At 30.5% G+C, this 15,938-nt stretch overlaps 1 protein-coding gene across 7 annotated transcripts in view; it reads left to right on the forward strand.

Annotated features, from left to right (window-relative positions):
* Prestin (solute carrier family 26 member prestin) overlaps positions 1–15,938 on the forward strand; it is a 168,945-nt gene that overhangs the window by 54,784 nt on the left and 98,223 nt on the right. For 3 of the 7 annotated variants that reach the window (XM_075362918.1, XM_075362921.1, XM_075362920.1), the window contains exon 2: positions 14,348–14,406. The exons of 3 other annotated variants lie outside the window; for them this stretch is intronic. In XM_075362918.1, the coding sequence (XP_075219033.1) occupies positions 14,382–14,406 (25 nt within the window). In that variant the 5' untranslated portion in view covers positions 14,348–14,381. The remainder of the gene's footprint in view (positions 1–14,347; positions 14,407–15,938) is intronic. One more of the 7 variants, XM_075362922.1, reaches the window with a different exon arrangement.

The raw sequence follows: 15,938 nt of genomic DNA on the forward strand, positions 1-15,938 counted from the left end.
TCCTTTTTTTCAAGTCCGTACGGAAATACAGTCCAAAAATACCATTGCATAGGATACTTTCTTAACACCAACTCGTTACATAATAATTTTTTATTTTTAATTAAATGTTATATCAGAAATTTCAATTTTAGTTTTTATTTCATTTTCATTATCACAATATTCTGTTAACATTCTACTCTAGTACCTTTACTGTTTTACTCGCTAAATGCTTTCTTATTTAGTGAAGATATTCATCGGTTTACCGTTATTATTTTTGTTTTCTTAACATTAATATTATCATATTTTGTAACTTTTATAATTATATCCGTGTATCATTTAAAACACCATTACATTACCGAGCCTTACGCACTTTATTCGACTCGTACCTCACATTTCCTATATATTATTATTATATTTATTAATGACTACTTTATAGCGTTATTGTAATACCCCGTATGTTATTTAATGCTTTTAATGAAGTTCAAAAAAATCTTCTAAATATTCTCGAAGTTTTTATTGCTTAGTAGAATCAGAATGAGGGAATCAGTGTTTCTATAAATGTTTCTTAATTTTAAATACTTTTTTTCATAAACTGTGATACAGTTTCCTCGGTTTAGAATCAAATATTCAAAGGTCTACTTTTTAGGCCGACTATTTCGGACAGTGTACTAAACAAATTAATCGCGTTTTATAGTTCTCGCTATGCAACGATTTTTGTGGTTTTCACAATGAACAATACATTTTATTAATATTTTTTCGTTGTTATAAAGTTTGGGCTTAACAATTTCAGAAGAAAATAATTCAATAAATAAAATAATTTTTTTTCTTTCAGAGATTTCTCTCCGTAATTGATTTTTTGTATCTAAGGTTATTTATCATTGACACTTATCGGTATTTCTGAGCGGTCTATGATATTTCTGAAACATCTGATTGTAGTTGAAAATACTAAATATTTGAATAAATATATTACCGTTAAAGAATTAAGAAATATAAAATTTAAAGAATAAAATAAAAATAATAAAGGTGACTTCAACAAACTATTCTAAAATCTAAACAATAATGAATTTCTTCAATTATTTAAGTTTTAACTTTTATATTTAAGGGTAAATCATAGACCAAAAAGTAAGACTTATTCCTTAATTTGGTGCCGATTTCAAGAAATAGGTTTGAAGAAGAATTTAAAATGTATTATTTTTTTAGTAAGTAATCTTTTTCCGTTTGGGTTTTCTACGAATCATAGTAAAACAGTTTAATTTTGTTTTTCTATCTTTGATGTTTTGCTAATACTTCTTTTTATTCTTTCATTCTGAGTTTCGTTTTTGTTTTTCAGGTCTGTCGTTTTCTTTTTAAAATGTATTATGGTTTTTCCTGCAACCACTGTAGATTTTGTATTTTGTTTGTTAAAATTTCTGTTTCATACATTTCGTATTCCTTTATGTCTTGTAATTCTTATAGTTATTGTTCCATTTCTTTAAACTGATTGTGATCGGTCTTAATTTTTAAGAAGTATTTAAATATTTTTTTGGTTATTCTTGTTTTCACTCGTTCTTTTTAAACGAACGTTTAAGAGTCTGTAAGAGTAAATTTCTGGTATAGATCGTTTGATCTTAGTATATTTTTGTTTTTCCACATCGGGCCTAATATTTTATTTTCTTTTTAAGGATCTTTTTCCATTCTATATCTATTTCTAGCGTCATGGTTTCTGCTAATTTGGTTTTGTTGTAGAAATTAAATTTCGTGTTGTATGATATCGATTTTTATTGTAAATGTTTCTTCTCGACCGATATGCAGAGTTTTATTTTCTTTGCTTTCTCGGTGTGGTTTTTCTTAGCGTTGCTTTTTAATATTTCTCCTAGGTATTTAAATTTTTCAATTACTTTTATTTTATCATATCTATATATATATATATATATTAGTGCCTAAAGGAATAAGATTGTAGTCTTCTCGATTGTATTATAAAGAAATAATTACGATCGCATTGAGTAATAAAATAAGGAACATTAAGATACCACGTGGAGATCAGCTGTTATTATATTAAGAAATTATGTTGAAACGAAATATATAAAATTGGCTCGGTCGTTAACACCAAAAAAACGCTTGCACATATCTTCCCCAAAATAGATCTAAATATGGCCCTCGATCTACATAATACTATTTACTCTCTGTTTTACGAAGTGTGAATGCCCTGGCGAGTATTATTTAGGTGAAACATTGGCAAGAAAGAAATAGTTAAAAGCAGCAATAAAGATTGTCGTCTGTTTTTAATCTTATTATTTTAGATCAAGGATTAAGATTGAAATCCTTTATATTTATACGACCAAGATTCTATTAAATGTAATAATAGACTTGCATTTATACTGTAATTATATACGACAGAACCTCGCTTAATCAGAACTCGGATTAAATGGAAAACAATTTATTGGTTTATATTAATCGTATAATTTTTAATAAATATAGGAATATTAATCGTTTGTGAAGACGAATGTTTGAAGAAACAAATCTATTACACAATAATATTTTTAAACCGGTTTGGTTGGGTGTATTTCATTGTTTATAATTTGGCATTTTACTTTGTTTACGCTGGTTGACGTATAGTTAAAACTATTGTTTAAATGAACAGCAGTTAACTGTTAACTGTTCTGAAAATACTCTGTTACAGTATTAAAAAAAAACTGAATTTCTGTGTTTTTTTTACGATCTGGGAAATTTAAGCGAAAGTTTATTCGGGTAATTAGGTAAACAGTAAGAGATTTAAAACGAAAAAGCGTGTCGTTCTGCACAGCCTCATTCTTTTATGCACTAATATCTTTATTTGTTGACTAAATCAGATTCTTTTAAGATATACATTACGGTTATCGCAATTGAAATTTATAAAAAATACTAATTCTGTTCTTGTATTTCATTTACGATCGGTTAATTTGATGGGATTAATTTTTCTAAACCAACGATTTAGTAGAAAATTTTATTGTTTCACAGCTTTTGTAGGTAGGCATTGACGTAATATTTTGTAATAAAATCTACTTAACGTAAAATCAAACTACTTATACTTTTCTAAAAGAGGTGTTTTAAATACTAATTTTTTATAAACGTTAAAAATTTAATTAATGACAATTTTTAAATCTAAAATTCATCCTACATTTTGGTATACTACATATTTTATTTCAATTTTATTTATTTATAGATTTAATGTCGAAATTTTTTTTTATTCTTCTTGACATATCAGGAATACACGCATGAAATTTCACCGCTTTATGCAATACATTAAAACAAAAACTTATTGAGTTTTTAACAGAATTGGAATTTTCATAATCATAATAAATTTTTAACTCGGTTACATTAAAATTTTACTGTCCCAAAAAAGAGATAAATATCAAACAATTAAAAGTAGAACTGAAAAAACATTACTCTTTAATGTAGAATAATTAAAGAGCGTGCGGGTGACAATTTTGTATATAGTATTTGTATATATTACAATTTTTTTCAAATTTTTTAAATTTGAAAAATCCCGGTGAAACCGCGGTTAAATTTGAAAAACTCCCGGTAACGTAAGGATTCCAGCGCGGGATCATACACTTAAATCGGTTCAGCCGTTTATTTGCTAAGGTGAAATAAACATACATATATACACCGTAAATACATGACACTCCTTTCTGGGCAGTCGTGTAAAAAATATTAATTCTATTTTCTATAACATTAATGAATTTTAGATTGATTTCAAAGTATAATAATCAAAATGGTAATATAGATCCGATTTTGAGCCTCTTCCGTGAAATTCCTTCTTTCCTTAAAAAAATTGCACAAAACAAACGCAAATTGACTGGCTACGCTTTGTACTAGTATATTTAAAACATTTTTTAATTCACATTATGTTTAATGTACCGGTAGAAGTTTTCATTAATTTTATAATCCATAATTGTTTTGACCGTAGGCTAAGTACAGTCTTGCCGTTATTGCGCTTTCGTTCAGCGGTTCGCCAACTAATAATTAACCTCATTCCTTCGAACTTACTCTTAATAAGGGAATTTGATTTATAAGCTTTTTATTCCATTTATCATCTAGTAAATGTTATGGGTGCACATGTGGTGTGTACATAGCAAATAAAACATTTGTTGTAAATTATGCACACACGTTTTAAAAACATGTTACATAAAAATAAATTTTAAATAAAGTTTCAGTATTTCATTTCTTTTGAAAAGTACTTAATAAAGATTTAACTTGCAGTTAGCAAAATAAAGATATCGTTTTTTCGAACAGTTAATTTTTCGAAAAATTAACTAACCATTGTATAATTTTCCTTTGACAAATAGTTAATTTTGAATCAGTATTACAGATGTACCAGCTTTCTCAATTTCTCCTAAAATATTACGGAAATTCCTTTCGATTTATAATTACACAGCGTTATTTCTTGTTTTTAGATTTATATTTACACACACATATATATATATATATATATATATATATATATATATATATATATATATATATATATATATATATATGTATATATATATGTATTTATATATGTATATATATATGTATATATATATATGTATATATATATATATGTATTTACACACATATATATATATATATATAAAAATATAGTCTATCACGAAGTTCTCCCGTGACTTCCATAACCTATTCTACTAGTGAAAATAATGGAAAAAGTCCATATAAATATATATCCTAAAATGCATTGTTTATGAGTTACGGCTAGTAAAAGATTTCGCTCGGATTTCAGCTATCCCGGTGAAATGAGGTCGTATTGAAATTTTTTGGGCGTTAATTAAGGAGCAGAATTTGTGATCTCTGAAGGTTTTTGATCTGAAAAATCGAATAAAATAGATCCCAGAACCGTATCTGTAGTAGTTTTTGAGAAATCTGAGATGAAAACGAATAAATTAGGATAAAAACCGTATCTTATTTTTAACGTACAATAAGTTTATTAAATGACTACTAATACACACATAAAACTTTTAAATAAAACTTATACAGAATTCTGAACAAAACTGTATAAGTTGAATAAAATAAAGGGAAGCTGAAAACTCGAATTTTATTTAGAAACAGTACATTACTACATTTGTCAGAAAAGTACTTATTTATGGTAAACAAAAAAAAACGTTTTGGTGATATGAAAAATTTGTAAAAACAAAATTTACTGTTAAAAATTTCTGTTAATTTTTTTTAAAATGAAAATTACACAAATTGTAAAATAAAAATTACTTAGATAATTTTTTTTTTTTTCTATAATGACAGAAATACAATAAAGTATTTGAAAAATTATTATTTCGAAGTTGGCGATAAAATAACAGCAGCTGATCAACAATGCGCAATACTGTATTAGTGTTTATAACATTAAGTGCATCTTAATTTAACAGTAAGCACTGTGAACTGTGCTGTCGTTAGCTAAGGTTTTCTGTGAATTTCAGCGGGGTAACTAAAACCCGAGCGAAATTTTTCAGTAGCCGTAACTTGCAAACGAAGTATTTTAGAACATATTTTTATATGAATTGTTTCCAACACCTTTACGAGTAGAATAGCTTATGAAAGACCCGGGACAACTTCGTGTTACACTTTTTATATAAAATACACATGTAAAAGAAAACCGATATAAGTTGGTGTACTTAGATTTGGCCTGATATTAACCGACAGGTATCTCATCCTAATTTGTTTGATATTTATATGCGTACACTTCTCCGGGTAGAGAAAAGAGTACTGGATTAGCAAATTGCTAGAATTAGTTACCGATTCAGCTAAAAGTACAACAGTGACGCTGAAATTGAAGCTAGTGCTATCACAATCCACTTGCATTAAAGTAGCTTTACTGAAAGAGGATCTATCTTTCGACGTGCGTTTTGCTCTACCGATGAAAGCCATTTCGAAAGCGATGTTGACACTTTTATAACCTTCTACCTAGAATCTGCTTGAGTTCTGAAGGTCAGCCAGCTTTTCAGGGGTTTCTGACTTGTAACCGTTAGCGATACGGACCCTGAATTATTAGGAAAATTGCCTATATCATTTGCTTACCTTGTACGTCTTACCTGCTAACCTAGGACTTCTTGAAACCCTCTTGAAATAGTTTCTCTCATTGAAAATACTTAAGTTTAAAATTATAATGGTTTTAACAGTTGGACGATGATTAATCCTGTATATAATAATAACAATCTTTTAATCTGCACAGTGTCCACACTAATGAGTACAACTGCCAAGACGATTATGCTGTTGCAAAAAGTAAGTGTGGGACGTTTCACCATAGAATGAATTAATCTCTTATACGGTATCACGTAATATATTAGTTAATATTTTAATTTTCTCGACCTCATTACTCGATTATCATTGAAATCTTTTTCACTGTTATTCGGTTATTTCTGCGGTGATTATCAATTTTCATTTAGAATTTTTTTCTGTAGAAAGTTCATCTACTGTTACGTTTTATTCTATTGTATGACATTTTATTCATTCATTTTACAATTGTCAAACGCTTTATCAGCTGCAGAATTAAGAAATTCAAAAAGTATTTCTTTTACAATCTTTAAGCCTACAATTTTTGGGGCAATTTCTTTTTTCTTAATAAAATTACGATCGAAATTGTGAAATTCAGTAAACATAAATTGAGATCTAAAAAGTATTTCTAAGAATACTGTTTGTAAAAATTAAAGCATTAATAAATATAGCAAAATTCAGCATTTTGTATGAGGTGTAATTTTTATTTTACCTTTAAAATTATTTTTTATCTCTCCATTTGATGGCCATCCTTAAAACACTAACATTACCATTACAGTTCTTGGACAGAACCCCAAGTAAAATTTAAAATGTTCAGATAAAACGACTAAAGATAACGATTGTGCTTAAACTAGATTTTACGATAGAGTTTCTTGTTATTTAAACTATCTTTGTCTTGTAAATTACGATTAAAATTTATTGTAGACTGAACTCATCGAATTCTTATGGAAAATATAACCTGTAACATTATATATTCTGCTTAAATATTGAAAACGCTTTTGAAGATTCTATTTTTCAAGTCTATATAGAAGTAGAAATTAAAAATTTATGAATCCAAAAAATTCCAAATCCAAAATGAAGAGGATTAGTTCTCTTAAGTCACTATTTTACGCTGATGTTTTAAGGTTTTCAAAATAATTGCATCTTAAGTAACTTTAAGTCAGATTAAACTGAGCTTCGAAGGTTTGTACTGGTACCGATCAGTTACCAATTTTCCTATATTGTTTATTCAATTATTTCAGTTTAATTAATAAAATGTTTTTATGTAATAACTATCTGTTATTTCATTAAAAATAAAAACAGTTAAGCTAGTATATAAATGCGAAAGTTTATCTGTTTGTTTGTTTGCGACATCGCGCGAGAAACAACCGACCGATTGCTTTCAAATTTCCAGGATACATTTCTGTTATCCTAGGGAACATTTTAAACTATAGATCGATGCTCTAACCCGATTGGGAGTGAAGTTGTGAATTAAAAATATCCATTAAAGAAAAAAAAACTTAATCCTTTTAATTATATTTTTGTCACCATGGCAACAGAAAGAACTATAATGAAGTAAAATGACTAATTCTTTTTTCTTTAATACGTATTTGAAAAATATTTAGAGGGATAGATGGTCGGGCGAATCAAGAGAGCCCTAACAGGCTAGTAATAAATAAAAATATTAAATAAGAAAAAAATGTTGAATCTATGAAGATACGTTACTAATCACGTTTAACATTTCTTAAAATATAAAATTTATTATTTATTCCTTTCACGTTCATAGCTTTATTATCTGTTTTTGTTCTTCAGTTAATTTATTTTAAATATAATATATTTATTTTAAAACTTTAATTTACTTTCTTTTCCTGTTAAATTAGTAATTTAAGTTTTTTTTTTTAATAATCAGTTTCAATTTGGATTTTTTTTTTATTTGACAAATCTTTATAAAAATAAAAGCTCTTTATCAATCACTAATATTAATTCTTCTATTTCCTGAAACGTTAAACAATTGCACAGTCATAATAAGAAAACTACGATTAAATTATTTTGGTTAACGAATTCAAAGGGGATAAAAAGGGTTTGTATCAAACCCTTTTTATCGTATTTATTTTATCAAACCCTATTTTATCGAATTTATGCGTAATTTGTTTTCCGCCTAATATTGTTTCGTCATATAAAAAATAAATTTATTTTTTATTTTTTTTTTATGGTTCGCCAGTTTTTTTACTTCTGGACAGATATTTCTAATAAAACTCACACGAACAATAAGTAAAAGCAACATCACGTAGAACACCTAAAAGGTAAATTTGGAGTTCATCTGCAAATTGTCTTTAAGTTCTTGACCCTTGACGTCCAACATATTGTCAGATAATTTAAAATTGATTGTCGTCAACATTTTATATTGTATCATCTTGGTTGGATGTAAAATAAAATCTTTGGGCTTAATGGCTAAGGTTATTAGGGCCCAAAAGTTTTTTTTTTTTTACATTTGGCAAAAAATTAAATTGTGTTCTAAATAAAGACAGCTCAGTATGTAAGAAATCTCGATGTTATTTAATTAAACTATTAATTTTCCTTTATCATCGTAATTAAATTTATTTATCTTGATTCCTTGAAATTCCGGTACGAGTATATTTTTACGTGTACATCGTATATTAAAAATACATCAAAATTTTAAGTACAATAAAATAAATAATATCAATAAAATAATCATTAAAAAATTAAATTAAATTAAATAAATAAATATCTCATGTTAGAGTTGCAACCAATAAAACTAAAAAACAGTATCACAGTTATCAATGTATTAACTGTGATAAGACGACATTAACTGGGTTATCAATGACACTAACACATATAATGAATTAATAGCACTGCCTTTCGTTAACCACTCGTACAAGTTTTTATTAGTGTATTCAAAGGATATCTTGAACAAAAAATTTTAATTCGCTAAAGAGTTTTACACCAAATTCAAACAAGTTTTTACACGTTCTTATTTCTTATTTTGTACAGACCTCTTATATATATATATTTTTTTTAAATATATTTTAGTAAGTTATTGGATGTAGTTTTTCTGAATTTATGCAAATAATAATCAATTCGGTCAAGCTTGACATTTTTTATACGTTAAAAAATTTCTGCATCACATTTCTACGCACAGAATTTGTGTTATATGGGCATCGACTTCTACGGTCATTAGCTCTCGTCACATTCTTTAAAATAAGGTTTAAATCATAACAAGGTTCGTCACATGTAAGGGTGTAAAGGGCCCTTACATTTTATTTAAAAACACCAAAATAAACAAGACTGAACATTTAAACACAAACACTAAAAACACTTTCAGGATGTAAAGGACCCCGATATTAAAATGAAAAATAAATAAAACAACTAAAAGTTGGTTCAACTTTTTTTTAAGCATCCCCACGGTAACTGGAATCGCCGTTAAGCATTACATCAGCCACCCCAGGATGCCGTGCAGTTGAATACCACCCATGAGAGGGAGGGGGGTAGTCGACTACCCCCCATTGTCCTGTAGGAGTTAACCCATCAGGGGCCCTCTCCGCATCATAGGAGCAATTCAACCATCTGTTCAGGACGGTCAAATAACCCTTCGACGGGGAGGCTGTCCTTCCCAGTCCTGATCTACCTTGATCCAGGCATGCCTTACGCATACCCTTTGCCCCGGGCTCTCAGTCCACCCTCGGAGGTCCCCCATGCCATCATCGGATACGTTCCAACACCCCCACTCTTGCATGCAGGCGAGCCCGGGCGCCCTAGACAAGAGGGCTACCTCCCGGGCCTATACGTGCCACGCTTCAAGACTCCCCTTTTTTAATACATAGAATTAAACTACTTCGCTTAGAGATTCCTTACACAGCTTGAATTTTCTTACAGACTTGTTAATACTCCACTGGCATGCAGATACGCAACTATTTTTTCTTTATTTCCATTCTTGACCGAACCTTTTTCTGAGTTCTTCATATATGGTGCACTCTTCCATTAGATGCTTGACTAATAATATTATTTATTTAGTAATAAAATGCTTTATTACAAACACCGCATATTGGTCTTTCTTCGCCGGTTAAAAAACATGAATTTGTTATTCGCGTATGACTGATTCTAAGTCTGGTCACCGCCACTTGTTCTCGACGAGACAGCTTCACGTCGCTCTTTTATACATATGGAGAAGTTTTAACTGAGCGTAATTTGTTATTTAATCTTCTCCAATCATTACTCCACCGGTTTTTTATTGTATTAGACAATTTTTAACATCTGCGACTCGTATTATATCCAGGTTATCACAGACTGTTGCCTTTCTGGCAGCTTCATCTGCACTTTTATTCCGTGCAATACCAGAATGCCGAGGAATCCACACAAATACACTTCACTGTCCTCGTTTATTTAATACGTAAAAAATGGATAGGATGTTTCCAATAAGGACGTCCTTAATGTTCTTGTTCCGAATTACAGTAAGTGCACTTACAGAGTCGGAACATATTAGCACTCTCTCATTAGTGTTCCGAGTAGCGAAGAGCTTATTGTATGGCAGTAAGTTCTGCCGTATAAATACTTGCCATATCTGGCAGTTTCCAAAAATGAAATTCTCCATTCACATATATGGAACATCCAACACCGTGTTCGGTTCAGAACCGTCAGTATAAATTTTAGTGTATTCTTCATAACTACTGACGGTTGGATCATTACTGCTGCTGGCTTCTCTTTTATTTTTCCACGAGAGAGATCCAGTCTTGTGTTTACCACTGATAAAAGTCATGGCGGTATTTGTCTTGCAGAAATTGCTAACGTCTCTGGTAAAGCAATTTCATATTTTCTTGTCAATTCGTGTTACCTTATTCCGGCTGGTCTGGAATAGGTAGCGCGATGATCATATAATGCAGCCAAAGGATGATTGTTAAAAAGTTTGTTATTTATATGGATAGGAAAGGCCCATATATTTGCCACATATCTTAGCAGTAGGATTTCTCTTCTATAATGTAGTGGCATTATTCCGGCTTCGGACATTAGACTAGTCGCCGGACTTGTACGGAATGCGCCTGTGGCATATCTTATTCTACTGTTGTGTATTACGTCTAACTTTCGTAAATGCGACTTTCTTGGGGATGAATATACAATGCATTCGTAGTCGAGTTTCGATTGAACCAATGCTTTATACAGACTCAGTAGTATTTCTGTCTCTGAGCCCCAATTGATGTTGGATAAACATTTTATAATTTTTAGGGCTTTTGTGCATCTAACACTCAAGTCCTGCATATGTAATCCCCATCTAAGGGATTTTTCTAGTAATAGACCTAAAAATCCACATTATCCTTGTATTCTAATGGTTGTCGATGGTCAAAACAGGACTTCGGTGAGGAATTCTCTTCCTACAGAAGTGTATACAGCACGTCTTTTATGGTGAAAATTTGAAACCATTATTCCTCTCAACTTCATTGAGAGCGTTTATCGCTCGTTGCAATTTGTACTTCAACATAGCTGTAGTGTTGCTGGCATACACAATTGGCAGATCATCGACATAAACACTTATGCTGATTTCTGCTGGAATGGCTAATATTGCTTTATTGATAGAGATCGTGAACAAGGTACCACTCACTGGCGAGCCTTGTGGTATGTCATTTTCCAATATTTTTTTCGTTGTTGATGCGTACTTGGAAAGTAAGGTCGTTCATATAGTTGCTGAGTAAAACTGGCAGATTGCCACGAACGCCTCATTCATATAATTGAAATATTATTCTATTTCGCCAGGTCATATCGAATGCATTTTGTAGATCAAAGAAGACTCCGACACAATGTTTTCTTCTGATGAAGCTGTTACATATGATGTTCTCTAAGTTAATCTTTTGATCAATAGTTGAGTGCTATTGTCGAAAACTTGCTTGATTGAAAGATAAACAATTTTCTTTTTCTAAATTCCAACCGAGTCGATTATTTATCATTTTTTCAAACATTTTTCCCATAGCGCACTTCAAAAAAAAGGGACGGTAATTATTGGGATCTGTTAAATTTTTATCTTTCTTTGGAACTGGAACAATATTTGCTTTTTTTAACTGCTGCAGGTACGTTCCATCTTGCCATATCTGATTATATAGTTCTAAAAATCTACGTTTAGCAGTGGTATTCAGCTGTTTGATCATGACATAATGAATTTCATCCGGACCAGCAGCTGTGTTTCCGGCTTTCTGCAACGCTTTTTAAAGTTCTTCTATTTTGAATGGTACATATATGAATAATTCATTTCAGTTGTAAAATTTAGCAGACCCTCAAGTTCTGTTTTTTGTGTTCTGAAATATTCATCGTCGTTAGTCGTTTTGCATGCTTCTTCAAAACGATTGGCTAGTAAGTCTGCAATTTCGCTTGGAGTATCTCTAATGTCATCTTCATACGGAAGGCATGTTGTGGAGTAAAGTTTGTACGCCCATAAATAGCTCTCACTTTCTTCCAAACGTCTGACGCAGTCGTATTTCTGTTAATGGATGACACGTAATGCTGCCAGCATCGTTTTTTAGCATCTATCATAAGTCTTTTTGCATACGCCCTGTAAATTTTAAAGGCAATTCATTTTTCTAATGTCGGACGTTTCTTAAAAGCGTTATGCGCTTTTTTCTTTCTTTTAATACCTTCACTTATTTCATCGTTCCACCGCGGAACGGGTCGCTTCTTGAGTTTTCCTGATGTTTTGTGAATAATTATATTTTCTCTTTCTTTTTAGCAGCCTATGTAAACTATTTTATTTATATAGTTTACTAGCCGGTCAGGGAGCGAGAATTTTTCCCTTTTACTTTCCCGTCTCTATTGCGCTATAGCAGAGCTATAGCTTTAAAAGGGAAACTGTTGTAATCGGTCCAATTTGAGCAAATGCGGTTTTTACCGGAACTTGACGCTTTGACACCTCAGGAACCCAAAAAACCGGATGGAAATTTTCCGGATATTAATTTTCGTATGTACGTGTGTTTGGTGTTGGCCTCTAAATCATCTTATATCTCCAGAACTGCTGGACCGATTTTAACCAAACTTAGTCAGATTGCTTCCACATATGGGGCATTGATGCCATTAAATTTTTGACTAAAATGGTCAAGGAGGTGAGGCTGTAGAGCAAGATCACCCTCAGTACCTCGATATTTCGCTTTATTAAAGTTATATTTTTCTCAACAATAAAAAATAACAATATATGCAAAACAAGTTTTTGCAAAATCGCACCCCGACCCCCAAAAATGCTTTAAACTACTGCTATGTTGTGACGTCACAGGTGAGCGGTAGATTTAAATAAATGAATAATATTTAAAATGTAAAAACGTAACTCGGTCTGGCTGGGTCTCGAACTAGATCGCCCAGTCGACTCGGTACCTGTTGCGTTAAGCCTTGGGGCTACACCAGTCTGCCGACTATACAAGCGAAACTCATTCTATGTAAGCTATGAAATTACATTAGTTTAGTTAGTTCCGACCGTCGCCGCTAGTACCACCACACCCGTGCTATTTAAATCCGGTATGCGCGTGCGCTTTAATTAGAATCATCGAATTAAATAAACGAAAAAATATTATATTTACATAAAATGATAAATATTTTAAATTAAGTTGGGTGTGTAAACCGTGCATCAGAAACAACCCACATTTTTAGGACTTTCCCGAAACGCGGCTTTAGCCGCGTGACGGGAAAGTCCTACAGCTGTGTTGTCAGCTTTTTTATTTCATAATAGTATTTGTATTTTATATTTATTTTATACAGAGGATTTAATGAATTTTATGATAATGCGCAGTGCATTCAATAATGTAAAACAATGTAATATGTTAAATGTAATTTGTGTGTTTTTTAAAAACTTAATACGTGTGCGGTTGTAGCAGTTATCACTAACTATGGAACTATCTGTACAAAAGTGCAATATAATCAGTAATTCATAAAATGACTTATATTGCCTGTATGAGGAAAAAACAATGTGTATTTATACAAAAAAAAAATGTATAAATACACCATGATATAGACTTGTGTATCGCAAAACAGACCACTGTTTATGGAATACCACAGTTAGCCTGTTTTTACGGCCGTTTTAAGTCTTTAAATTCTCTATATTGTTACATTAGCACACTTTTCACACAAAGGTATACTAAAAACAAAGGTACAAAGGTATGTTTCATTTAATTCTAGTGAAAAAAATAGTAGGATTTAAAAAATAAAAGCGTTTAAGGCATTAACAAGAAATTACTTTTTCTAACTGGACCGATTTATTTTAGGCATAAACATCGCGCTGTTATTTTCCCTCCTGTTTAACAATCGTTGTATGATGTATGTTTTGTGTGTGTGTTTGTGTATGTTTTAATTAAATATTTATTTTGAAAAAGTGAAGTAATTTTTAAAGGTTTTTTTTTTAAAGAAACAGGACGAAATTTTGATTCAACTGTGCAACGATGGATGAAAGTACTGCTCTTTTAGGTACGCATAAAATTTTTAATTTCTTTCTTTTAAACTATTCAAAATTGCCAACTTTTCTGAAGATTTTATATAATTAATTTTATTAATGGAGCGGCGCTGTTGAAAAATAGTTCATTTTTAAAGTATGAAATTTAGAGGTCTAAATTAAGCGTACAGCAGAATGATTTTCAAATGCACTATTATTTATTTATTTAATAATTAACCTGGTTTAGCCTCTAAAATGCTTCGTTTGATTTTTTTAAAGAAATTTGAAAATCTTCACGAATTTAATTATGAAAAGTTAGCAAGTATTAGATTGTAGCAAGTGTATCTTATAGGTTGTAACCTATACATTCACATTTTTTAAATTCTTTTGAGGTTTTTTATTGTTGTAGATAACATTTTTACTATATAATCTTGTAAAATATTAATTTAATTGGTGTACAGTTTATTAAATTAATTGGCTAAGACCTAACGTGACTGTAATCGTTGCCAAGAAAAAAAAAAAGATTGTCTTTGAAGAGATACCATGTGAATCGTTTGATGGAAAATATTGAGTTTTGCATCACACTAAACCTCGTACTTTTCTTCAGTATTAATGCAAGTTACTATATATAAAAAAAAAAGAAAATCACTCCTAAAAATACCCCTTTTTCTGTCTTGTTTTCCCGATAAGTTTCAATGTTTCTTAACTTCCTTAAGAGATGTAAATGAAAATTTAGCATCTTCGTATGTGCAATTAAGAACAGAAATCATTTATCAGTTCTTTTTTTAATTTTTCCTGTGATCATTTCAATATGTCGATCATTTTAAGAAAAATTAAGATGAATTTGCAAAACGATCTTAATTCTACGTATCGGAGCAAAAAAGAATGAAAAAACCACTTAAAATCAATTCAAAGCATTAATATGTTCTCGGTAAAGTTGGGAACCTTTTTACCACTTAATTCTACATTTTAACATCATTACGGCACATTTCATGATTTCATTTAACATCGGATGGAAAAAAGGTGGTAAAAAAAATAAATTCCATTAAATTCCTGGGTATCTCGACCTTCTGTTTAAAAGAAAAGAGTGAAGTTGCCTTACAGTGTTTTATTACGATATAGCTGTATGGATAAGTACATGGCTTGTACTCTGTTGTAGGCTTGTATGAAGTGACTGTTGCACTCTCCTTAGACAATTGAAATTACCAGTTCTTCCTTCTTCACAATTTTTATCCCATCCGATTTTTACTTTAAGTTACATTATTATAATAGTGCTGTGTTTAATATTGTAATAGTGTTGTTAAAAGACAAAGTAAAGAAAAAAAACGGTATTCCTACTTTTTTTTTAGACCAACACGCATTTTTTTGTAGCCGCTATGTTGGAACCAATGATAGGATAAACCTTTAATCCTTTCAAGATTATTTTCTTAAATATACTTAATTTTTTTATATCATTTCTTAATGGTGTTATGAAACATTGAAATTATAAAAAGGAAGGAAAAAATAAAAAAATTGGATAATTTTACTTCTTCACCACATTTTCCCAGGCCTACCTACTGGAAAGCAT

This window comes from Lycorma delicatula, chromosome 4 (genome assembly GCF_047948215.1).
Source record: "Lycorma delicatula isolate Av1 chromosome 4, ASM4794821v1, whole genome shotgun sequence".
NCBI lineage: Eukaryota > Metazoa > Arthropoda > Insecta > Hemiptera > Fulgoridae > Lycorma > Lycorma delicatula.